This window comes from Aspergillus oryzae, chromosome 4 (assembly GCF_000184455.2).
Source record: "Aspergillus oryzae RIB40 DNA, chromosome 4".
NCBI classification, from domain to species: Eukaryota; Fungi; Ascomycota; class Eurotiomycetes; order Eurotiales; family Aspergillaceae; genus Aspergillus; species Aspergillus oryzae.
Genome location: NC_036438.1, coordinates 2,121,073 through 2,145,197, shown reverse-complemented (window position 1 = coordinate 2,145,197; position 24,125 = coordinate 2,121,073). Strand labels below are relative to the sequence as shown.

The window sequence follows — 24,125 nt, the reverse complement described above, 5'->3', positions numbered from 1 at the left end:
ATATAAAGCACTAATTTAAACTACATGAAAACAATATAATAACAATCATCTCTTCATGAAATCCCTTCCCATCAATAACTACCACAGTGCATACTCTAGAGGACCAACCAAGCCCCGAGCAATCCAGAAAGCCCCATCATCGCAAGAACAGGCACCATCTTCTCCGGTGCGGCTCCCTGGAACGTCTGGAACTGATCCGGCCGGCCACTGGGTGTACCACTGGGCGCGCCGCTCCGAAGAGGATCAACCCCACTCGGCACAGCCACCTGGGTACTGAACAACGCCCGGGATGAGGTCTCACTGGATGCAGGACCGAACACCCTTCCACTGGAGAGAGTGGTAGGTGTGGCCTTTGCATTCGCGCTAGATGCGGGACCGAACACCCGAGTACTAGTTGCGGCCACGGGGGTAACCCTTACAGTGTCAGTGGAAGCAGGACGGAAGATGGCCTCGCTGGATGCAGCGACAGGTGTAGCTTCCAAGTTAGCACTGGATGCAGGACCGAACACCCGAACACTTGACACAACTGCAGGCGTAGCCTTCGCAGCCTCGCTAGACGCAGGACCAAAGACTCCCTTACCAGACTCAGCGACAGGCGTAGCCTTCACAGCCTCGCTAGACGCAGGACCAAAGGCACGCACACTCGACTCAGCCACAGGGGTAGCCTCAACAGTCTCAGTAGACGCAGGTCCGAAGACGCCCCGACTAGACTCAACGGCAGGTGTACCCTCCACATGGGCACTAGATGCCGGCCTGAGCACGCGGACACTAGACTCAGCCGCAGGAGTAGCCTTCGCAACCTCGCTAGATGCAGGACCATGGACTCTGACACTGGACACAACCGTGGCAAACACAGTCTCGGTGGAAGCGGGTCTGAAAACCTGACTAGTTTCAACCACAGGTGTAGCCTTCGCAACCTCACTCGAGGCAGGACCATGGACCCTGACACTAGACACAACCGTAGCAAACACAGTCTCGGTGGAAGCAGGACCAAAAACACCTTCACTAGACGCAGCGACAGGTACACCCTCGACATGGGCACTAGAAGCCGGCCCAAACACACGGACACTAGACTCAGCAGCCGGAGTAGCATAGACAGTCTCAGTAGACGCAGGCCTAAACACTCCCGCACCAGAACTAGATCCAACCACAGGTCCCCTCTCCACTCCAGCACTAGGCACAGCATCCGCGTTCACCCCAAACGCCAAAGAACTCGAACTACCACCCACATAAGCCTGGCTGCTAAGAGGGACATGTCCTGCCGACGCCGAGCCCGTCGGGCAGTTACAGGTGGTGCTTGTTTCGGTAACAAGTTCGGTGATCACTCTGGGTCCGTCTGTGGCTGTTGGGGCTGGTGTGGCCTGGCTGTCGTCGGTGTCGGGGTCGTCGACTCGCATCATGGGGTGGCTGGCTCGCATGGGGAGATTCATGTTGGTTCTTTGGGTTGGGAGGGGCATTATATTCTTTTTTGTTAACATCTTTTGTTAGCTTCGTTTTCTTTGGGTGGGATAGGAATAGTATCAACGAACCTTGTACTGCGGACTACTAGGCCCCTGACCCTGATCCTGACCGTGAGGAACAGCCGTTGCAAGATTGGCCGCAAGAGCGGCCATGAAAAGGTGTGGTGCTCTCATCTTCGTTTGCAATAGATCTCAGATCTCAAATATCTCCAAGTTAAAAGAAACCTTATATGATATTGCAACGAAATAAGGAACAAGAACAAAGTATAGATAATCCCTCAACCAGGATCTAAACCTATATCTATAGACAAGAAAGAAAGAAAGAAAGACCAAGACCAAAAAAGCCCGTAGAAATCATCAAATATATACCCAAACCCACAAATTCACATTCACATTCACATTCATACTCCATTCAAAAGACAGAAAGCTATACGCACGTAACACCTAGCAACACGCTCACCAGAGTAACGAACCAAACTTCGACTCAGGGTCTACATCCCTTGCCAAGGGCAAAAGGATCTGATGTGCGGTTCGGTATGTGACCTGCCCGTCCTGCGTTTTGAGGTGGAAGTAGGGTTAGGGACTTGGTCTCCGGGTTACAGTGTGAAACGCGTGGGTGTGGACATGCCGATGATGTTGTTGGAATGTTGCGGGTTTTTTTATTTTTAGCGGCAGGGAAGGTTATTTGGGTGTTTGTTCTGTTTTTAGGGGTTTTTGGTCGGGTGGATTCGTTACTTTAGTATGGTGTTTTTGAGATTTGCTTAGTGCTTGTTTGAGTGTTTAGTGTTTACTTTACTATGTATGTGTAGATTAGGTAGAGGATGTTTCCTGAGTTGGTCTCGGTGTTAACCTGTTCGTGATATTGATATGGCTGAAGTGAAGGGTTCGATATCTAGCAGTTTTCGCATTCTTCCGGAAGTTAACGATTCAGAAACCATTTAGAAACTCCCATGTTGATATGAGAGCTGAGAAATTTCTAACGACGAGACTTGAACGCATGACGCGATTGGGCCAGACAGCGATGGAATGTCACGCAGCCTCGCCGAAGTATGTATGATCCTGCTTATCTCAAGACTAGGGAGCTTTTTCCGAGAAGCCGGAGGTTAATCATGATTCATTTGAACGAAGTGAAGGTATGTTGCAAAGCATTACAAAAAAAAAAGAGAACTATATAAGTGTAAACAATATAAGCAATACTCCAGGCAATCAATCGTAGGCATTCTCGTCGTCCCATCCCATCTGAATACCATCAGACATTTAGTCTAGATCGTTAATCGTTAAGCTTTCGCGCTAGTAGTACATCGAGTCAGATTGACCAGCAACCAGGCGATTATCTTTACCATCATGGTAAGTATGCGCACAAGCATATCCAGCCCCCAGAAGAGGATTCGTAAGCATCCCCGCGTCAAGCCCGGGAGCTTCTGTCCCTCCCGCGAGGAGCCGTAGCCGTAGCGTCCATATTTCTCTAGGTCGAATTCTTCGACCACGATTTTCTTGGTCTTGGGCTTTGTGGGTTTCTGTGGGCGCCAGAAATGGAACCATTTTCTCTGGGTGGAGTCGGCGGATTGCGAGTTTGCGAATTTGATCTTCGACAGAAGTTGGATGCCTTCTTTGGCGTCTTCCTGCTCGGCGAGGCTTTTTATGTTACTATTTAAAGACGAGTGCTTGGATAATGCTTCCTTGGTTGGGTCGTAGAGCTCCATGTCCGTTAGGACGGTGTTTGAGGCCTCGTCCGAGACTGCAACGGCCAGAATTGCAGTGACAAGGGAGTCTATTGCATATAACGAAGGGATCGTGGCGGTGATGGCAGCCGCCGAAATGGAGAGGGTCAGCGTGCCCAGGTCCAGAGACGCTAGGAGTTCATCAGAATCAGCCAAAGGGAGGGTGGACGTCCGAGGCGTGGCTGCCATGTTGGCACCTTCGACCGCGTTGGCCGACATAGGAGTAGTCACAAGAATAGTTGGAGGTTGTCTAGAATTGGATTCTTTCGATGGTGTCGAAACAGAGATGTGGAGGAGTCCGGAATACTTTGACCTCACTGGAGACAGCGGGATACCTGCCGCACCGACAAGGGCTGGAGGTGGGAGCTTGGTAAGCGATGGGTGATGCAGCTCATACAGGTGCTTGGCATTATTCCACGAGAGTCTGCAAGATTCTTGTGCTGCAGCCCGCTTTAGAGCTTTCCCCTCTGCTTCTGCAGCTTCTGACGGACCCAAATGATGCTTTCTAGCAAACGCTTCCGCTTCATCAATGGCCAGCATTGCAGCCAAACGGGAGAAGAGGATGGACACAAGTCCGTCATTTGGGGGTTCGCGGCGGCGGTCTTCTAGTTTTAGCATCATGATAGGAATACTACTATTTGGCTTTGATGGATTGGTCCTAGTGACAGATAGTTCGTTGGTTGAGTATGTCTGCATCTTGTAAAATGGCGCTTGGGGGTCACCAAACGTATATGTTTCAGCCTCCGTCCTAATTGGGTGATGGTCATTAGCACTAGTTTTCGGAAAGAGAAGATATATATTTACTTACCGAGCCACACGCAAATTGAAGGTTCCTGCGAGGTCTTGCGGACGCTGGCCATTGGCTGCTTCCCAGAGGCTCCTAAGCTCGGTAATGGACGAGTATTGTATCTCAACTTGGTCAAGAACACCTGCTGGGAAGTTCATTACACTTGCAGGGACGGTCTTGGGCCCAAGGGCACGGTCAATCTCTGGTGGTGGTGTGAAGGAGAGCTCCTTGGGCCTATGTTTCCGCGCATTGGCTGAGAGTTGGGGGTAATACTGTTGCTGGCTGAGAGACACGTCGGGATTATACTGAGGGAATATGGATCTCATAGGAATGACAGGCGAGCTGGAGGCCTCAGAAGTTCCCTGAGCTAGTTGGGTAGCTATGTGAATTTTGCCGCTCCCCGTCGGGGACACCTGGCTGACTTTATATGCCGGCGAACCCCATTGATTTGTGGTGCCGTTTTTTGGGCTCTTGCTGAAAAGCGACTCAGGCGTTCTCAGTTCCTGTACAGTCTCTGGTACGGATACAGGCGTTGACCGAGGGGTTTTCGTTTTCTTCGCGGGTTTAATGCTCTTCGCGTCATCGACGATTTGGAAAAGCAGCGCCTCTGTCCTGATATCTTTGCCGTTGAGATCATTCAGAGGGATTGAACCCATAGGATGTGTGCCCGCAGTTCTTTGATTCTCTAAGCGGAAGGGGTTCTTAGAAGCCTTGGTTGTTGAAGGCGATGGAAAGAGTTGAAATTGACTCATTGTGCAGATCCAAAGATGATCGTCAGAAGTGTATAGATTTGATTGTAAAAGAAAAGTGGAGAAAAATATACAGTTCTAGTCAATATGTACTCCGCAATGGCAACACTTCAATGTTCACCAGGATGCACAAGATTGATCACAACACCGGTAATCTCAGCACTCCAGTTTCAATGGAATACCAGAAAAGACTCGATAATGAAAGAGGGTCCAAACATTGAACCAAGAAGGTATAGAATGCCATCTTCCGTGGGATCCAGTGTGACATATACCCCTCCCCTCGTGGAAGTAGAACCCTGGCTGCAGCATAACGCCGAAAGCTAGCTAAGCTCAGCGTCAAGGATCTGAACTATGAGAGGTTCCCACTAGTGTGAAAGATGGACATTGTTATGCATGACTGCCGAATTGCCATGGCCGGCGCTTAACCTTGACCTCTCGGGTCCGCTGATAGGTTGAATCATCAGCGCAAAGACCAGTGTGACATCAATCGCGGCGCTTCGAGGACTAAACCCTGGGACGTGATTTGCGACGATCTTGTCGCGCAAGAACCACAAACAGCTAGTGCTATGCTGCAGTTAGTGTGAAGAAGTCGGAACAGGGGGATACGGTGTGAGCTGCCAAAAGCTGGTTGGCTCTTGGATTCAATGCTTTCTATGACTGGTAGTTTTTCCTGAAGTTTATCGCCTGGAAGAAACAAATAGGGGTTAATTGTTTCCGGTTAATTGTGATACAGTGGCTGTGTCGCATGGAGAGGAGGAGGAAAAGCGGTTAAGGTGGTGAACAGGGATGTGATGAAGTGATCGAGGTAAACCTTCCACATGTTCGCTTGGCCGTTTTAGGATGAGATATGCGCTCACGCTATCATCTACCACGAGAATATCATATTGGTACTTTAGTCCAAGTGGAAGACCCCTGCGTGTCTTGTCACCCTCGCGTTTACGCTCTAATTTGTCAAGGCATAGTCAATTACTATGGTCATTCTGAAACGGTCAACATAACGGAGTAGGGTCTATTCAGCCAGGAAACACTTAAGATCTAAAACCTCAAAGATGATCAGGTCCAACACAAGAAGTCACTGTGTTGTCTAATGGTCGTAGCCCAGAAGGTCATCGTCAATATCATACAAACACCCCAACCAAAAACACTAAGGATGCGAACAACAGGGGTACACAGATTAAAGTACACAGAATAATACTATTCCCGAGTGAGGACAGACCTAACCCCGTCCGCAAACAATAACTTAGCATAAACGAAGTGAAACTTCTCAAGATACCCCCGCACCGACGGGGTGTTCTTGGTCGGATTACAAATAAATTGCTGCAAACTGATCTCGGTCTGAGGTGACCGAGTGACCTGGACTCGGTGACATCCTGCGAATCTAGACTGATCCGAGCCAAATCCGTAGTCGACGTAGCTAGGCTCCAGCCCTGGAGCCTTCGAGATATGCTTGTCTATCAACTTGAAGGAGCCAAATAAGCGGCTGCCAAGTGGTAAGAGCTTGCTGCTTGGGATCTTCGTGTAGTCCCATATGGTCATTGCCGCCGGGTCATCTTCAAAATCTGATACAAATTTGAGTGACGAAAGTTATGTTGAAATCCGACTTATGATACAACAGAGCGCGTGCTTACTTGAAAACTTGACTGAGAGTAATTTCCATCCCCCAGCTCTGAGGATCACCCTTTCGCAAGCAAAGGCGTACCCGCCAAAAAATCCTGTAGTAAACAATGACAATACTTCCTCGTCGCTTAATTTTGCGATGTCTGTTTCTAAGAGCTTTTGCGTCACGCAATCCGTGGTGCTTATAACATTGTGGCGTGGATTGACGAAGTTGAACGACGATGAGCGTAGAAAATCAGCGTTAACTGGATTGGTCCTGTGTGATTGACGGAGTGATTCAAAGAATGGGCCCCGAGACAGAGTGCGAAACCACTTGATCGACATGGCTAGCTGCGTGCTGCATTAACTAGATTTGCTGATACTTGAAGGAAATACAGAGGAATGTCAAGAGGTCTCACAGTTTCGGGCCGAAGGATTACCATGACTCAATCGTATAGCGCGAGCGCTAAATGCTTACACTACGTAACTTGGACTTTTATTTGAATCGAAAAGGACCTTCTTGTATGCTAGTTCCAAACAATAGCTGTCGCTACTAAGATACAGCATAAAGTAAAATCTTCCCCATGAGTGGTCAAACTCAGGGTGTAAATATCAAGAGTCTCATTTTCATAAAGCTCGTGAATTCAGCCCATGCTATATACTTGCTGGATTCAAGTTTCACCATGTCAATTGAGCTTGAGAGTCCACAGTAGAGCCGAATGGCCGGTTTATCACCGTAGCGGAAGGATATAGCAGGCAGGAATGTGTGCAGTTTGACAATAAGGGTGGCTTTGCGAAAAAGATATTCCACCTTGAGAACCGTAGTCACCCAGTGTCCTCCTCTCGGGAGAGAGTATAGCCTGTGCAGAAAAGGCACGATGGCGGGTCGGGGACATGTCAACCATGACCCAAGAAGGCATGGTACGAAGGGCAATGTATAACTTTTAAATAATAGCACCGCTGCTTTATAGAAAATGGAGTGGGGTATATGAAAATGGCTGTTTCTGTCGCATAGAAGTACAATGCATGTTCGAGGTCCGTATGCAAAAGATGTCTAAAGATAATATACAGTTAGTTGCCATTTGGACGATCATGCTCCATGGCTTCTTCATGGACTGAATATGTGAGCGCCTCAGCCATCGCAATGGCGCCATCCATGTTCCCTTTGTTGTACAAGAATAAGCCCTGCAGGGCGGCCGCGCTTGTAGCCTTCGGTTGATCGGGCTCCCGGCCGTTCTCGTCTTCTATTAATCCAAACTCGTGTAGTCGGTCGAGGAATATCTTTCGGTACTTTCCATTTGTATCCAACTCACTATAAAATCGATCCCAGAGACATGCAACCTGGTAGCGAGTGACCTCGCCCAACCGAACTGTCATGTCCACCCGACCAGGCCGAACCAGAGCTGGGTCTAGCCGCTCCACGTGGTTCGTCGTGAGGAATATCACACGTTCTTCAGCACTTGCAACTCCGTCCATGGCATTCAGCAAACCGGAGAACGTAACGTTAGCACCGCGATATCCATCGGCATCAGACTGAACCCGCCGATTGGAGAAGGCAGCATCTACGTCTTCCAGCAAAACAAGCGTCCGGTTAGGAACAATGGTGAGGAGATGATTCAACCGATCATCCGTCAATCCCCGTTCACTAAGGTTGAGAATGGCAATATCATAGTCTAGTTCACCTGCCAAAGCCTGGATAAATGAGCTTTTGCCTGTGCCTGGAGGCCCATAGAGCAGATAACCCCGTCGGTACGGTATTCCGCGATCATGGTACCATTTTCCGCTCGAAAGAAAGTCTTTGACATCGTCCACGATCCGCTCCTTGACACCCTCGTCAAGAATGACTGATTCCAAAGGACGCTTCCGTCGCGGTTGTCCAAACAGTTTCCATTCAGCACCCCAGCTGTTGTAGATTGATGTTTTGCCTTCATGTGATTTAGCCGCATATGCGTGAGCCTCTCTGAAGAGGTCCTCAAAAACATGGCGATGCGAATAGAGAGTTGTCAGGGTAATCGTTTCCCACGGGCGACCAGTCTGAAGGTCCAGTGACTTCGACTCGCGCATCCGATTTACGAAGATAAACGCATTCTTGTAACGCAGAACGTGTCTCCCTGGACCGGGTACTAGCGAAAAATGTGTATGTATGGCACCGTTTGAGTGTTCGACTTTCTGCGTTTGGATTGAGAGGTGGCGCATCCCGGGGGTCATCTTCTGGAGTAAGGTTTCCATATAGCCAGACCTGCTGGCCGCTGACTGAGCCGAACTGAGCTGCGAACGTTGGTATAGCGTCATCCAATGTAGAAACCAGGGATACGAATCGTCCTTTACGCTGATTTCCACATCCACGAGCATGCGCCTTCGCAGGAGTGCTGCGCCATGCCGAATGCCCTTCTGAGCGAAACTTAACCCAGCACCTAAGCCGGCGAGACCGAAGCCCTAATAGTTCCAAAATCAATTAGACCAACTGATCTTTCGATATGTATCACAATGTGGCCCAAACCGCCTTACCGCTGTGAAGAAGGGATTGCTAGATAGCTGGGCGAAAAGCCCGCCATCTCCGGTGGGCTGCGCCGCCGCCTGGATAGCATCTTTCCTCTGCTGCAGGATTAAATCGCCAGGCGAAGGCAGCCCCGATGTACTTGGTGGTCCATTCGGGTCCATGCCAACCGAGGGAAAATTAATTACTAGAACTGGCAGTCAATCGAACACTTTCTTCGGGCAATCAAGTGATTGTTCCGAATGATATCGGAGGTCCGGAAGCATAACGGGCCGATTCTTCAATACCCCCATTAGGCAAAGTCTCGGCTTCAGAGCATACTGTAAAACGGAGATATCGGACTTAATGGAAACGTCGCTGTTAGTGCTGAGGCTTCGAGGTTTAATATGTTCAAAGGACCAGTAAAACTTGAGACAGTGGGCTACATTAGGCTAGGTAGATACCTAGCTGACAATGATTAGGTAGCTACAAAGGTACGTAGTCTCATGTCATGTTAGCGCAAATCTTTGGGCTCGCAGATTCATTTGATCGCTTCAGAATACTACATTTCGTCGCAGATCGCCATCGGTTTCGCTAGCAGAGCTAAAATAAATACATTTATATTTGAGAAACGACACCCGAAATCCTAAACAACCGGCATGCGACACTTCTTTCGGCGAATCTTTGGATTCCGTCAACATTCTTCTCCTCACAACTCACCCCAGAGACGCAGCATGAGCTCCTCTACCGTGGCAGTTCTTTACGCCCTCACACTTTCAGTACCTTCAATTTCCACAGGTCCCGAGGATGCGAAAGAGAAGAAACACCATGTCTCAGGGGGATTCACGAATCCATGGGAGTAAGCATTACGGGACGATGCTCGTCGTAAAACTTGCGCAAGCTAAACAATCACACAGTTCATACAAGACCCCTGCTGTTCAGCGCTTTTTTCTGTGAGTACTACTGCAAACTGGTACCGGGGATCTATATCTAGCCTAACGTGGGCTCATTTTCTAAGGCGACAAATAAATGGTACAGCAAACCGTCCTGACACTACACCCCCAACCGTGCCTGTCCGAAAACCAGAGTTCCTGCCCAGTAGAGAAACTCCTAAGTTGCGTGCGACGTGGCTAGGTCATGCCTGTTACTATGTCGAGTACCCCAGCGGTCTGCGAGTACTGTTTGACCCCGTCTTCGAGGACCGTTGCTCACCGATTTCTTGGCTGGGCCCCAAGCGTTACACTGAAATGCCGTGTCAAATCAAGGATATACCCATTATCGACGCAGTGGTGATATCTCATAATCACTATGACCACTTGTCTTACCCAACTGTTAAAGAGATCTCTGCGCGACACCCAAATTGCCATTTCTTTGTTCCTCTGGGCAATGAGCAGTGGTTCAAAAGCTCTGGGATTGATAACGTGACTGAACTGGACTGGTGGGAGGAACGCGACATCGTTCTCTCGCCGTCTCAATCGACAGGAACACAAGTCAAGGAATCGGCTGGGAATGGCAGTTCTAGCCCAGGAGATATAAAAGGGCGAGTTGGATGCCTACCCTGCCAGCATACTAGCAACAGAGGCGTATTCGACCGCGCAAAGACATTGTGGGCTTCATGGTACATTGAATCCGGTGGACGCAAGGTCTACTTTGCTGGGTATGTATACAGACAGTTATTTGCGAGCATTAAACTTTCGCTGCTAACCTGCGGTGCGATTGCAGAGATACCGGTTACAGAAGTGTGCCAGAGCTTCCCGATGGTGCTGATGACCACGCACCGGAATATGACTTTCCAGTATGCCCTGCTTTCAAGCAGACGGGCGAATTTCGTGGACCGTTCGACCTAGGATTGATACCGATTGGAGCCTATGGTCCTCGCTTCGTTTGGAGTCCTGTGCATGCTGATCCTCACGATGCAGTCCAGATATTTCAGGATACCAAGTGCAAGAAAGCCCTGGGCATGCACTGGGGCACTTGGGTGTTAACAGAGGAAGATGTCCTTGAGCCACCTAGAAAGTTGAGGGATGCATTGAGAAAACATGAAATTCCTGAGGATGGGGTTTTCGATATTTGTGACATTGGAGAAAGTCGAGAGTTTTGATCTGAGGGCTTTTGGTGTCTACTGAAACACTGGTGAATCTGGGTCTGAAACGGTATGGAAAATCGCGGAAACTACAAGTAATCTATATATAGCACTGTCCCATGTAAGCAACATTTGACTACAACTTCAATGGCAGAAATTACTTTTCCAAACCTTTCATTGAGCTGGTCGGCGCATACCGATAGAATGTAAGCGCTGGCCTAAAAGATCTAATTATGGAATATAGTGAGTGAATTGGCGCGGCGCTACCGATAGAACCTGGTACACATCTTAAATATGAGGGACTAAATCGCAAAGTGAGCAGGTTTCATGCTTGAAAACACCACTTGATTTGTTTTTCTTACTATGGATGCCCTTCGCCAATAACCCCTGATGATGAGCGCATGATGTTGCATGATTGACAGCCTGCATAATAGGAAATTGCCCGACATATTGACAGGGCTAGGTTTAGTAAGTGATGCAAGCAATTAACATAACAATATGAGCAAGAAAGGAAGAAAAAAGAAAACATGGATACAGGAAGCCTAACGTTGCACATCTGTATCAGGTCATTAGCCTTGGGCAAACGCGTTGCGCTGCGCAACCCACAACAAACACAAACCAAACCCGGGCCTCAGCACCTCGAGAACTATACTCACATTCAATAACACTTGCCACTGAGCACTGGTGTCTCTAAGGCTGTATATTTGTTATTGAAGTAGTAAAATGAAACACATCGAGATGTCAGGCTATTTCAATCCGACAGCGCTCATTCCAGATCCCCCATCAGTTCATCATGAGAGAAGCTCATGGGAAATGAACCGATACAGGAGCCCAGAGGACGGTTACTTTACGGAGAGCGAAGAAGAGGTCCTTAACAACTTGGACGAAGTAGCCATGGCCGCTCTACCGCTCCATTTGCAAGAAAACATGCGCGAGTTACATCTTGAGCGCGTGCAAAGATTGAAAAGAGAGAAAAGTAATGATCCATTCTACAAGCCATCTTACCATGCGACATCACCGGTGATTTGGTACAAGGATTCGATAGCTACGATGGAAGCAAGCCAGGACACGGAGAGGAGTGGTCGCGGAGGTTTGCCAAGTTCAAGCTCGGAGCAAGTTGATTGGTATTTGTGGCAGCGCATACATGAGATGAATGAGAGAAGGCACATGGAGGGTGATACTATCGCGATGGCGGCTCCTTATTCCCACAGCTCGAGTGCGCGCTTCAATCTGGCCGGCAATCTGTTTTCGAAGCATTCGACATCAACTGAAGAGGATATGGAAACCGGATATACTGGCGGCAGACAATCTCGCAGCACATACATATCACAGCCGACAGGCACAAAAGCCCGCGCATGTGTAATTCACACAGTCGAAGACACCGAGGCGCCTTCTGAAGGACCAAATGCGCATGAGCGGTTTCGCCAGAGAGGCTCGTCAATGATCTCCGCTATGCGGGGCCGCGTACGAAAAAGTATCCAAAGAATGAGCAAGGTGTTCAAGAAACAGTCTAGTTTGCAAGATCATAATCGAGCATACGAAACCTTTGTTTCGAGTTGATACATGCATGGCAGAGCCATACTCATCAAAACTGTTACGGAGATAACGAAGACCAGAGTTATGACAGGAAATTGTTACGGGATGGCTGGACACATCCCCAGGGAGCAATAATGTGGATGTCATGTAAGCAAGCAAGCAATTGCAAATATCTCAGGTCGTCTAGGCTATTGTACGAGTAGTACATACAATGAGAATGTTTGGATTTGATAGGAGTGGATTTAATCAGGAGAAAGGTAGACTAAGCCTGAAGGGGATTAGTGGGGGTGAGCTTCCAATCCGCAATCCCACTTCGAGGTTCGCTGGAAATTTGATGGTGAAGGCGGGCACAGCACTCCAGATCCCCCTAGCGAACACGCCCCTCATTTATCTTATTCTTCAGTTGTTTTTGAAGAACTCTTCCAGTAATTTTTAGGAATACCCACCCTCACCTTTTCCCTCCCCGCAGTACGTTAAGCCCACCGCCAAAATGCAGGCACCGGTGGTGGTAATGAGTATGTTGTCAACGGGATTCACCTTGGCTTTGACCCAATTTGGCTAACAATCATAGACACCAACTCTGGTGAGCGACAGGTCGGTCGCAAGGCTCAGCTTTCGAATATCACTGCCGCAAAGACGTACGTGACAATACTCTTTCTAGCCACTTCCGCTCTAACATAAAAATACTCGCAGTGTCGCGGACATCATTCGGTCATGTCTGGGACCTAAGGCCATGCTGAAGATGCTGCTCGATCCTATGGGCGGTATCGTCTTGACTAACGATGGACATGCTATTTTGAGAGAAATCGAGGTGTCGCACCCGGCGGCAAAGAGCATGATTGAGCTCAGTCGTACTCAGGATGAGGAGGTCGGTGATGGAACTACGACCGTTATTATTCTAGGTATCATCGCACGCTCTATAATGTACTACTATGCTGGCATACTAACGCTTGACAGCTGGTGAGATGCTCGCTCAGGCCCTCCCTCAGCTCGAACGTAACATTCACCCCGTCGTCATTATCTCTGCCTTCAAGCGTGCCTTAGCGGATGCCCTTGCCATTGTGGAAGAGGTCTCGATCCCTGTTGATATCGACGATGATAAAGCGATGTACACTCTCATCCAGTCGTCCATCGGGACGAAGTTTGTTTCCAGGTGGTCCGAGCTGATGTGCAGCCTGGCCCTGAAGGCTGTGCGAACCGTTTCCTTCGATGCCGGTGGTGGAAAGAGGGAGGTTGACATTAAGCGGTATGCTCGTATTGAGAAGATTCCTGGTGGTCAGATCGAAGACAGTGAGGTTATCGACGGTGTGATGGTGAACAAGGATATTACCCATCCTAAGATGCGGAGAAGAATTGAGAACCCTCGGGTCGTCTTGCTTGACTGCCCACTGGAATACAAGAAGGGTGAATCTCAGACCAACATCGAGATTACGAAGGAGGATGACTGGAACAGGATCCTGGAAATTGAGGAGGAACAGGTTAAGCGCATGTGCGATGCCATTTTGGCCGTCAAGCCTGATGTTGTCATCACGGAGAAGGGTGTTTCGGGTAAGAAGCTTCTGCTCCAGGTTGCGGCGTGATTCATTACTGACCAATCATCCAGACCTCGCACAGCACTTCTTGATGAAGGCCAATATCACAGCTCTCCGCCGAGTGAGGAAGACGGATAACAACCGTATCGCTCGTGCTACTGGCGCGACGATCGTGAACCGGGTCGATGACCTCCAGGAGTCTGACGTAGGAACGGCTTGCGGACTGTTCGAAATCGAGAAGATCGGCGATGAATATTTCACTTTCCTCAGGAAATGCCAGAACCCGAAGGCTTGCACCATCCTTCTACGTGGTCCCTCTAAGGATATTATCAACGAGGTTGAGCGCAACCTTCAGGATGCTATGGCCGTCGCCCGGAATGTCATCTTCCACCCACGACTGTCCCCTGGCGGTGGTGCTATCGAGATGGCAGTTTCTGTCAAGCTGGGCCAGTTGGCCAAGTCTATCGAGGGTGTTCAACAATGGCCTTACAAGGCCGTTGCTGATGCTATGGAGGTTATTCCCCGGACATTGGCTCAAAACGCAGGAGCCAGCCCTATTCGTGTTTTGACTCGCATGAGGGCCAAGCACGCCGAAGGCCACACCACATGGGGTCTTGATGGTGACTCGGGTGCCCTGGTGGATATGAAGGAATATGGCGTCTGGGAACCTGAAGCAGTGAAACTCCAGAGCATCAAGACTGCTGTCGAGGTAAGTAGTATAGGTTCTCGTCGTGTTGCTGATACGGTTGCTAACCTGGTTAGTCCGCATGCCTACTTCTCCGTGTTGATGATATCTGCAGCGGCAAATCTGCACAGCAGGTGGGTGCCAACCTCGGTGGTGGCGATGAATAAGAGTAGTAACTGGTTTAAAAATGCGTACATAATGCTGCACGATTACCTCTTGATATTGTACGAATATCCTAGACTAAAAATTACACGGGTATCTTTATATCGTACACGTCAAAGTGACAGTGATCTGGTAATATCCTGACTACAGTTTCAGTTGCAACCGTAATCTCAATCTTCGTGAATTATCACTCCTGGTGTTTCCGCATGTTCGACGGCATCTGCTAGCCAGTTTTGGTCCTCATTCTTATCCCCGTCGAGTGCCCCTTTCGTCGGCCCATCAACCGCCATGTTGTCAGGTCCCTTACCATTGCTACCAGCACCTTTCTTTTTATTCTTTGCCGCGTTCCTCTTTTCCCTTCTTTTTCGGTTCTTTTCCGTCTTTTCTTCATCCCTCCGCCTTGCCTCCTCTCGTTGTTTCTCCCAATCTTTATCCTCCTTCTCCCTGCTGACCTCGGTTTCCATCATGCGCAGGCGCTCATATTCCCTCCTGCGACTGGCCTTATAAACGTGGAATTCTCCTGAACCGGCACCAGCAGAAGAACCCTGGACATTCGCCACAATTTCCGGTGGCGGAGGTAATGACCCTGATGATCGTGGCTTGGAAGAATCGGGGAGCTTAATCTCCTTCGCGGGGTCGCGAAAGAGAGATTCGATCTGGGAAGCTTGCTCCGACTGCGCTGTGACAGCACGACGTTTGACGGGCCGCTTGCTACGCGGATCGGCGCTTGTAGGGATCGATTCCGGGCCTGGTTCGGACATTTTTGAGACTTTGCGTTTGCCTTACGCGGGTAATTATAAAGTAATCTGGTGGTGATCTACGCAAAGCGTGAACTGGCAGGCGCAAGATCTGACGTGATTCACTTGTTGAATTTGGTTGTTCGCGCCCCTCGAAATATTGAGGTAGTAAGGTGGGAAATTTTGATTTAATCGGCGCAAATTTGATGACGTTTGTTTTTGTTTAACACCCGGGCCAATCACGAGTAGACGGAGTTGTCTAGAGACTCAGGGCTGGAGAAAAGTTGATGCTCAGGTCCTCGGATAAACTTACTGAAACTAAATCAATCTAGAGCGGTGAAGGCGTGGGGTGTTTAACCCCTTATCATTTTGTGACATGTCTTGATTCTTCAATGTTCAATCACTCATTTAGCTTCTTGGCTGTTCTATCCATGTATGACAATGGGATCTTTTGGGGTTAGTCTTGCTTACTATTGTCACTCAAAATACGGAGTATAGCCTTAGAATAAAAATTAAGTGAATGAATTGAAATGGGGTAGTAAGACGACGGTTTTGTCACTGGCCTTAGTAGCGCATGTGACCGCCGTCTAGGCGACTTATCTAGAATCTATACCATGCACTAATCACTCTTTCTCGTACAATTTGCTCCTTTTCCTAGTTCTTTTCACTCACTCGTCTCTTGCTCCTTTGTTAAGGGATGCTTCACCCCCTTTGGGGTACTACTAGTACGACTATACTCATCTAACAGCGTCATCACCTCCGCGCAAACCCCGCGTCTTATCGCGCAATGGACGTAAGATCAGCACTTACTAACGAAGCAACTAGGACAGGGGGTAAGAAGGATGTGAAGGTTGGTAGCATCGAAATTATGATTACGCTGCCCGATTCTTCAAGTAATTGATATATTATCCACAGTTTGACATCGACGATGCATGCTATTTAAAGTCCAACCCTACTTTGGTGGGACATATTTGCGTAGGTAACGCCGTTTCATAGATATCGGTTTATTTTGGCTAAATGTTCATGTACAGATAACAGACCATGATGTATGTTATCTCTGTCCTTTCTCCGGCGGTTGGGACGATTAAGCAGTTGCTAAATTGACCTGTCCAAGGCTGATAACGATGAACCCCTGGACTTGGGTGAATGCTTGATCCTTTCTTATACCTCCGTTCCTCAGAAGGACTTGGAGGTATTCCTGGAAAATGGAGTAGTATGTAACCACAACTCAACGGTCAACTCTCTCTTACTGAAAGTTAATTCTCGCATTAGCCTCCGAAGGGGTATGTTTTTGTCAGCTTCGCAGAGCCCTCCCAGGGAAGCTCCCTCATACATGAGAGCGATCTTGAGCTGATCAACCGCACTTTTGACCTTGGCGACACTGTCAAGCGGTACCAAGATGATACGATCAGCGGTACGGTCATTAGTACCGCTGCAACATGTAGCCTTGAGCCTATTGCTTATCGAGCACTCGACCCCGAGACTGGAGAGTATGGCTCTCTCAAGTTTAGCGAAAAGGCCATTAAGCGTGAAGGCAGTCTAGCAACTGAGAATGATGCCACAAATCCTCCGCTTCTGCATGAGATTCCGGTAGGAGAACTCAAGAAATACGAAGAATTTTCTGAAGGAGATTATATAGTCTACCGGCAGAAGCTAGGAATCATCCATGGCATTGATCGTGATGCCATACTGCTGCTTCCAAATCAAAGTGTTGTATCGCCCCTCGATCCTAGTGCCCTGGAAATTCCTTTTTCATTCGAAACCGAAAGTCTCGTGGCATTGCCCAGCAACATGAGTGCTACACGATCTTACCCCTTGGCCAATGGTGGCACAATTTGGTCCACGGAATCAACTTTCTTGTTCCCTGGCCAATTTTCCTTTACGGCCAGGAACAATCTGAGCAGAGGCGACTTGTCCTCTAGTGCAGCCTCGATCTCACAGCCAGACGGCTATGTCCTAGCTACGCCGGCCATGGATATTCAAGTTGACTGGCTCTGTCCAAATGTTTTTGCCGCTGGCACATCCCATAATGGCACAAACATCGATGTGATAAGGGCATCTACTCTCCTTGGAAACGCAGTGGTATGCGATTTTGGGCAGGCTCCCCAGGGGAACCCAAATACAAAACCTGTTCATTCAGATACCTGGCTTAACATCGGGGATAGGGTGCGTTTCCGGGATTCGATATCTGCAGCTGCCAGGTATCCTTCGTATCAGCATCTGCCCGCTGACCAAACATTTGGCTACGATATAAACATCCTCCGTGTTACTTCCATGAAAACAGAGGCCACTGTTCAGTGGCAAGATGGGACTACCACCACCGAAGCAGCCACTTCTCTGCACAAATTCTTTGGCGTTGAGGATGAAGTCTGGCCTGGAAATGTAGTTGTCTTGAAAGATGGTATTGAGACTATCCGAGAATCCTGCAAGAACCATACGGGGCCCTTCGGGCACCGTATGAAGGAGACATTGCATGCTAGGAGAGTCGGGGTGGTTCAAAATGTGGATAGCCGGGAAAGGATAGCATTGGTCCGCTGGTATAAGGATCCAAATATCAAAATGACACATCGGGGAAACATGTTGGTTCCTGGATCCTTTCTAGGTGAACTTAGCGATGCCGTCACGGAAGTCTCCATCTATGAGCTTTACGCATATTCTAGCATGCAAAGGGCACTAAATGACCTAGTACTTCTGGCACCAGGGATGGTTCACCGGACATCAATGCCGGCAATTAACAGTGAGCCGACTAGGGCCGCTGGCCCTTGTCGGCTGAGCTCCCTCTCCCCTATCACTTTCTCTGCGACAATTTCATACCTTGAGTCCATGAAGTTATCTATTGTGAACTCTGAATGGTTCAAAAGGACTACCGAAATTGACACATCGCCTGTACCTTCCAGATACAGCTTACATCACGAAGAATTTAACGTCAAATTGCGGACGAACTTCATTGGCAAGATCATTTCAATAGATACTGAGGGCACCATCACCGTTCGAACTGTAGGCGCCGATAATGTTCATGATATTCACGTGCCATGGGAGAGAATCATGATGGTAATTGACGATGATAATGCAATCCCGCCTGTGTCACTCCCGCCATTCGAACTGCTTAGCCTCGCGGATATCGGTCGTTTCGTACAACCAGACGACCTCCCATCCACTCAGACAATTGAATATGAGGGCGGCGAGCGTCTTGATAACGATAGTGGGGATGATGACTGGACGACTGAAGGAGAATCCGAGCTTGACGATGAGGACTTTGAGGACGTGGAAAATAATAGCGATGATACCGATAGGCTCATGGCCCCCGCATTGTCAATTATCAATCCTCCCGAGAAGCTCGACCATGACGAGATGGAACAGTCTGGTACTGATGAGGCCGGGGCTGAAGACTCTCGGGTGGACAATAGATTACTTATGGTCTCATTGGCCTTGCCGCCGTCATGTCCTCCCAGTTTCTCTCTGTTAGAAAGCTCACCCCCTTCTGACCACCATTTCTTTTCTACGGTTCCGATCGAAGCTCCTGGATTGCGTATCAAGCGTATACAAAAAGAATTCGAAATTCTCCAGTCCTCCTTACCAACTGGAATTTTCGCGCGGACATGGGAGTCTAGAATGGACCTATTGCGGGTTCTGATAATCGGACCCCAAGGAACACCATATGAGCATGCGCCGTTTGTGATTGACTTTCACTTCCCTGATGAGTATCCTACTCGTCCTCCAGCAGCCTATTTCCACTCGTGGACGGACAGGAATGGGATGATCAATCCGAACCTGGGAGAAAATGGCAATATCTGCTTAAGTCTCCTAGGAACATGGCCTGGGAAAAATCCCACGGAAAGTTGGTCTCCCACCAATTCGACGGTCTTGCAGATCTTGGTTTCAATCATGGGTCTCGTGTTGGTAAAAATGCCATTCTACAGTACGTATTGACCTTCGCCAGGGGGCTTGCGCAAGTACTAACCTGATCAAGATGAGGCTGGCTACGAAACACTTGCTGCGGAGGAAGACAGGCGCGTCGAGTCGACCCAATACACGGAGAAAGCCTTCCTACTAACGCGAAAGTTTATTCAACATGCCCTTGAAAACCCTATCGCTGGCTTAGAGGATGTTCTAGCTTGGCATTATTTCGCAGGCCCCCAGCAGGAGCACAACGATACTTGTATCCGCCCACGGCTACTGCGCCGGGCTATTGACGAAGCTCTTAGCATGATTGAACATCACAACCGCACACCAGCAGGTGGAAAGTTGAGTGAGGAGCATGCGGCATCGGCCTTTGTGTCTCGTCTCAGTCTGGGAGCAGTTGTGATGTTACGAAAGCATATTACTACACTGGAGAAGATTGAATTAGCTGCCAATTCTTTCGAGAGGCCTTGAGTTCCTTTGATGCTGCACTTTGCTCAAACTCTAGTTTAGTTGATCAGTGCTCATCTAAGGTCGTGGGTATTAGTATTGGGTGCTCTTTCGCATTCTTATCAACACTGCGGCTGTCGCTTGGAATTTGGGTAGGAGACAGGAGACAAAACCAACAGTTGCTGGGATATGAGCGCTATTCTAATTCCATATGCCATTACCAATAGTTGTAACGAATATTGCCGGGCAACTAGTGTGATCTAAAAGACAGACATATATATGCTTTACTCGAGAGTATAGGAATGAGCCGCCGACTATATCGCACCTAGCAGTCATAAACTGGATTAACAGGCAGAAAAGACCCAAAACCAGAAAAGACAAGTAAGCATGTTGTGATTGTTGATCATAAGGACGAGGAACCTGGCCAAGGAAAACTAAGAAGAAATTAAATAATGAAATCTTAGGGAAAAAAGAGGAGTTGGCTTGAGACAAACGTAGAGAGAGCTGCGGGTTTGGTCGGTGGCGTGTTCCGTTGCTCTCTCTTTTGTCGGCTTCTTCTCTCCTCCCTTCATCCTCCTTCTCTTTCCCTCTTGCAAATCTTCTCCCCACTGACTCTCTTCTGTTTCTATGATAACCTAATAGGGTTCGATATCGCTATTAGTTATCTATCTAAAATCTGGCATCCTTGAATAATATTGCGACCTTTTAGCGCTTCTTTCGCATTGCAGATCAAAGAAAAACAGCCGCGTCGCTAGTTTTTAACATGCCATCTTATCGCTTGGGTGAGTGACTTTACACATCTTCCGTCTTGTATTCAGGCAAAGATTTTGGTGGTATATCACTATCATTTCTGTGATGATGTGATAGAGCCTATTCAGTGTGATATTGGATCTATTTGCTGTCGTCCATGGGTTGCGGTTGTGTTCCCAGCCATGTCAATCAGCCGCTGGGTGCCTACTTGCAACAAGCCAGATGTCGCACAGTTCCTTTTCCTGTATCTTTTCTTTTTCTTCTACCCATATCCCCCTCTATCATTCTCTCATTCTTCGTTTCCCGACCTTTATTGCTACAGCTATACATTTATTATATATGGATGCTGCTTAGCTCTGGTCAGTTCCATACATAGAGCAGTATCCTAACCCTGAAACAGAGCAAGCCTCCACCGGCAGAGCCGGCTGTCAAAACAAAGAATGCAAAGACGAGAAGGTCAAAATCGCCAAAGGCGAGCTCCGTCTTGGCACCTGGGTTGACACCGAGCGCATCCAGGCATTTTTCTGGAGACATTGGTGAGCTCCTATCTAAATGATTAGACCTATCAGAAATACCAAACTGACGCTTCTAAAAGGGGCTGTGTAACACCCAGAATCATTGCTAGTCTCAATGAAAATCTTGGGGATGGTGACGAGAAGGATTACGAACAGCTAGATGGCTTCGAAGATCTTACTCCCGAAAATCAGGAGAAGGTCAAGAAGGCGCTGGAGCAGGGCCATGTCGATGACGATGAATGGAAGGGGGTATGCAATTCCCTTTTCCTTATGACTCTTCCCTCCCGATTGTTATTTTCGGGACTCAATGCTGTGTTCTCGATTACAGGTGCTGACGCATATAGGATGTTGAAATGAACCGTCCTGGTAAGAATGGCTTCCGCGTGCGTGGATCAAAGAAGAAGGCGGCTGCCCCTGAGGTTTGTTCCACCATCATTACCATGAAACCCATGTACAATGTTTCTAAACCATGTATACAGGAGAGAGAGGCTGAAGAAAAGTCTCCTGAGCCAAAGACCAAGAAGCGTGGCCGTCAGTCAATCAAGGACGAGGCTGAAGAGACACCGGAAACCAAGAAGCCCAAGAGAGGCGCACGTGGAAAGCGAGCCTCTGAAGGCGACAAGACGACGAAGGAAGAAGCAGACGACGAGACGGCAACTCCAGCAAAACCTAAGGCAATCAGGAGGGGCCGTGCCTCGAAGAATGACACCGAGGACAAGAAGTCCCCCGAAGCCCCTGCCAAAGCTGCTAAGCCGACTACGAGGCGCCAGCGGAAGTCTATTGCGAAAGACGAGGAAGCGGAGCCTGTTGTAGAAGAGCCTGCTGAGGAAAAGCCTGCTGAGGAGAAGCCGAAGCGAGGCCGGCGGAAGAAGACTGCTTAATAGCGCCCTATCGCAAACGCAAACTCTCAGTCTTACCTAATTCTATGCACGGTGTCTTGGTGGTCTGTGAGACTTTCTCGTCCTTTCCTTTCTTTTTGTGGGCTTCTAATGTCGCTCCGTGTTGTTATGCGAGTGTGTTAAGGTTTGTGTGTGAGCAAGCGAGCAAGCGTCTCCGTTGTATGTCAACTTTCTTGTGTCTGAAGCGAAAAGGTAGTGTCGATAGTTGTTTATGGTGTATTAATAGGAAATCTTAATAGGTGCTCTAATGATATAACCACATGATTCTGTATCACGGGCTTGTAAAATGAGGCGGCCTAATCTCTTAATTCCTAGCTTAGATCATTCTACTTCCGACATCAACCATGCATCCTAGATACTAAACGAACTGGGACAGACAAATTCACGCGATTAAAGAGAGCGACGATTGAAACCACAAAAGCGATATAAAGACTCAGCTCAAGGAGTGGCGCCGAAACAAACAAATCGTGCCTCAAAGTTCATTAAATATATATTGATATGGTTCCTAAAACCATAGCGAAATAATACGGTAGGCCAACCTCGAAGAAGTGAAGAATCAGCATGGATCAAGGAATGAAACCGATTCATCTTTGAACAAGCAGTCTCGTTCGGTTCCTTTATATGAAGATCAGAATCTTTTTTCCAATGATTTTCTGTACATATCGTCATGCTCGCTGTGGAATCGTTAGGCCATCTTAGGCGATTCGTTGTTACTGTAGCATAATGTAAGCGCATATTCAGGTCCAAAATAAGTCGGAATTGAAGAAGACTAACCTCATCTCCTCAAGATCATCCATGTGGTTACACATAGCAACAAACAGATCGAAAAACAATTTATGACCCATCTCCATCTCATACTGCATGGTTCCACTAGTCTTGAAAATCTGTCGGGTCCGAATGATCATAGCCAAGTAATGAGAGCGCAGTCGATACTCCGAGTCCGGCGTGTTGTCGTAGGCATACCGAGCGGATCGTAGAATCACATCGATGGGGATTCCGCTCTGAAGACCCTGCTTGCGAATAGCAAGGCTTTTGAGCCCCTCCAGTCCATACTTCTCAGCTGCACAGTACACGACCGTGTCCCTGAGGACGATATCGCCTACAGCGGAGTGGAACATAGTCGCTTCGCTCGACCCGCGGCCACCGGTGTGGGTGGTGGCATTCTGGCTGTTCTCGAGTTCCCATGAACCGGTGTCCTTGTTACGGATCAGGCGCGGGAAATAATCTCCCTTGTACAAGAATTCGAGAACGCAGGATAAAACTTCTGGCTCTCTGGGATATGTTAGGGATATGTCCTTGTACTGGTGTCGGTGCTATTCTTGGTTTGAGGACATACTCATCTGGCAGAGCCACTGCCTTATTCGTGCTGTCCCCGACAAACTCGTCTTTGAGTAGAGACCGGAATAAAGGCGAGCGGCACAGGATTTCCTCATGAGCTACGAAGACACGTTGTTCGTGACTAACGATCATGGTGACTATAGGGCTCGTGAGGGGACTATAGAAATCATCTACGATCAGCTTAAATTCTTCTATCTCGTTGTGCTAGAGCACAAGAGGCACTCTACAGCACGGGATAGGATTCTTGGGAACAAGAGATTATATGAGTTACTCACTTAGCCGGTGACTGACTTTCCACCTTCTCTTGCATTTTCTTCGCCTTCACATGCCTATGTGTCTTCCTTGGCGACCTTCTAGGCTTGCCGACTCGATCGCTTCGAGTGAACGAGCGATTAGCGGTTTTCAGCCTATCGTCCATGCCCATGAACTTGGCCAGGAATGACACAAGAGACATCCAGACGTAGAGACAAAAGATTGACAGAAGAAGCCAAACGAAAGGAAAGGATCGAACGAGCTGGTTAATATAAACGAATGACGCTACCGACTCATACACACTGCATGAAACAGAGAGTCCTGGAAGCCTTCCCGAGACAAGATCCTCCTCGTAATCGACAGCCTTCATTAACGAAAATGAAAGCTTACAGACTGTTGAGAAGGTGCAGGATTCCTGGGAGCTGGCTTTCGCCTACATAAATCCACCTATGCGGAGTAGATTCACGTAGCGAGACTTAGTCGACTCTAGGGAGCGC

The 24,125-nt window shown here is 48.4% G+C and overlaps 13 protein-coding genes across 13 annotated transcripts; 6 read left to right on the top strand and 7 right to left on the bottom strand.

The window, feature by feature from the left end:
• Positions 1–95: 95 nt before the first annotated feature.
• AO090012000834 (extracellular serine rich protein) lies at positions 96–1,613 on the bottom strand (the record flags this gene model as incomplete). The annotated part of the gene is made up of 2 exons (XM_023236653.1): positions 96–1,478; positions 1,530–1,613. 2 exons carry the CDS (start codon positions 1,611–1,613, stop codon positions 96–98), a joined length of 1,467 nt encoding a protein of 488 aa, XP_023091559.1.
• A 1,124-nt stretch (positions 1,614–2,737) lies between these two features.
• On the bottom strand, positions 2,738–3,877 carry AO090012000833 (uncharacterized protein; the record flags this gene model as incomplete). The annotated part of the gene is made up of 1 exon (XM_023236652.1): positions 2,738–3,877. The coding sequence occupies one exon, from the start codon at positions 3,875–3,877 to the stop codon at positions 2,738–2,740; it is 1,140 nt and encodes a 379-aa protein (XP_023091558.1).
• A 108-nt stretch (positions 3,878–3,985) lies between these two features.
• AO090012000832 (uncharacterized protein) lies at positions 3,986–4,720 on the bottom strand (the record flags this gene model as incomplete). The annotated part of the gene is made up of 1 exon (XM_001727734.3): positions 3,986–4,720. The coding sequence occupies one exon, from the start codon at positions 4,718–4,720 to the stop codon at positions 3,986–3,988; it is 735 nt and encodes a 244-aa protein (XP_001727786.3).
• A 561-nt stretch (positions 4,721–5,281) lies between these two features.
• AO090012000831 (uncharacterized protein) lies at positions 5,282–6,658 on the bottom strand (the record flags this gene model as incomplete). The annotated part of the gene is made up of 4 exons (XM_023236651.1): positions 5,282–5,368; positions 5,575–5,660; positions 6,043–6,276; positions 6,346–6,658. 4 exons carry the CDS (start codon positions 6,656–6,658, stop codon positions 5,282–5,284), a joined length of 720 nt encoding a protein of 239 aa, XP_023091557.1.
• Positions 6,659–7,384: 726 nt separating this feature from the next.
• Positions 7,385–8,974, bottom strand: AO090012000830 (bifunctional AAA family ATPase chaperone/translocase BCS1; the record flags this gene model as incomplete). The annotated part of the gene is made up of 2 exons (XM_001727731.3): positions 7,385–8,749; positions 8,822–8,974. 2 exons carry the CDS (start codon positions 8,972–8,974, stop codon positions 7,385–7,387), a joined length of 1,518 nt encoding a protein of 505 aa, XP_001727783.1.
• A 549-nt stretch (positions 8,975–9,523) lies between these two features.
• AO090012000829 (putative Zn-dependent hydrolase/oxidoreductase family protein) lies at positions 9,524–10,890 on the top strand (the record flags this gene model as incomplete). Its single annotated transcript, XM_023236650.1, has 3 exons — positions 9,524–9,648; positions 9,784–10,446; positions 10,512–10,890. 3 exons carry the CDS (start codon positions 9,524–9,526, stop codon positions 10,888–10,890), a joined length of 1,167 nt encoding a protein of 388 aa, XP_023091556.1.
• A 720-nt stretch (positions 10,891–11,610) lies between these two features.
• On the top strand, positions 11,611–12,432 carry AO090012000828 (uncharacterized protein; the record flags this gene model as incomplete). Its single annotated transcript, XM_001727729.1, has 1 exon — positions 11,611–12,432. One exon carries the CDS (start codon positions 11,611–11,613, stop codon positions 12,430–12,432), a length of 822 nt encoding a protein of 273 aa, XP_001727781.1.
• Positions 12,433–12,898: 466 nt separating this feature from the next.
• AO090012000827 (chaperonin-containing T-complex subunit CCT3) lies at positions 12,899–14,792 on the top strand (the record flags this gene model as incomplete). Its single annotated transcript, XM_001727728.3, has 6 exons — positions 12,899–12,923; positions 12,980–13,046; positions 13,102–13,310; positions 13,366–13,956; positions 14,012–14,649; positions 14,703–14,792. 6 exons carry the CDS (start codon positions 12,899–12,901, stop codon positions 14,790–14,792), a joined length of 1,620 nt encoding a protein of 539 aa, XP_001727780.1.
• Positions 14,793–14,957: 165 nt separating this feature from the next.
• On the bottom strand, positions 14,958–15,548 carry AO090012000826 (PRKRIP1 family protein; the record flags this gene model as incomplete). The annotated part of the gene is made up of 1 exon (XM_001727727.3): positions 14,958–15,548. The coding sequence occupies one exon, from the start codon at positions 15,546–15,548 to the stop codon at positions 14,958–14,960; it is 591 nt and encodes a 196-aa protein (XP_001727779.1).
• A 763-nt stretch (positions 15,549–16,311) lies between these two features.
• Positions 16,312–19,898, top strand: AO090012000825 (uncharacterized protein; the record flags this gene model as incomplete). Its single annotated transcript, XM_023236649.1, has 5 exons — positions 16,312–16,374; positions 16,440–16,499; positions 16,639–16,737; positions 16,797–19,443; positions 19,639–19,898. The coding sequence occupies 5 exons, from the start codon at positions 16,312–16,314 to the stop codon at positions 19,896–19,898; spliced, it is 3,129 nt and encodes a 1,042-aa protein (XP_023091555.1).
• A 739-nt stretch (positions 19,899–20,637) lies between these two features.
• AO090012000824 (PARP-type zinc finger-containing protein) lies at positions 20,638–21,496 on the top strand (the record flags this gene model as incomplete). The annotated part of the gene is made up of 3 exons (XM_023236648.1): positions 20,638–20,656; positions 21,025–21,160; positions 21,220–21,496. The coding sequence occupies 3 exons, from the start codon at positions 20,638–20,640 to the stop codon at positions 21,494–21,496; spliced, it is 432 nt and encodes a 143-aa protein (XP_023091554.1).
• An 83-nt stretch (positions 21,497–21,579) lies between these two features.
• AO090012000823 (uncharacterized protein) lies at positions 21,580–22,020 on the top strand (the record flags this gene model as incomplete). The annotated part of the gene is made up of 1 exon (XM_023236647.1): positions 21,580–22,020. One exon carries the CDS (start codon positions 21,580–21,582, stop codon positions 22,018–22,020), a length of 441 nt encoding a protein of 146 aa, XP_023091553.1.
• Positions 22,021–22,723: 703 nt separating this feature from the next.
• AO090012000821 (uncharacterized protein) lies at positions 22,724–23,830 on the bottom strand (the record flags this gene model as incomplete). The annotated part of the gene is made up of 4 exons (XM_001727723.3): positions 22,724–22,751; positions 22,813–23,310; positions 23,375–23,533; positions 23,652–23,830. 4 exons carry the CDS (start codon positions 23,828–23,830, stop codon positions 22,724–22,726), a joined length of 864 nt encoding a protein of 287 aa, XP_001727775.3.
• Between the last annotated feature and the right edge of the window lie 295 nt (positions 23,831–24,125).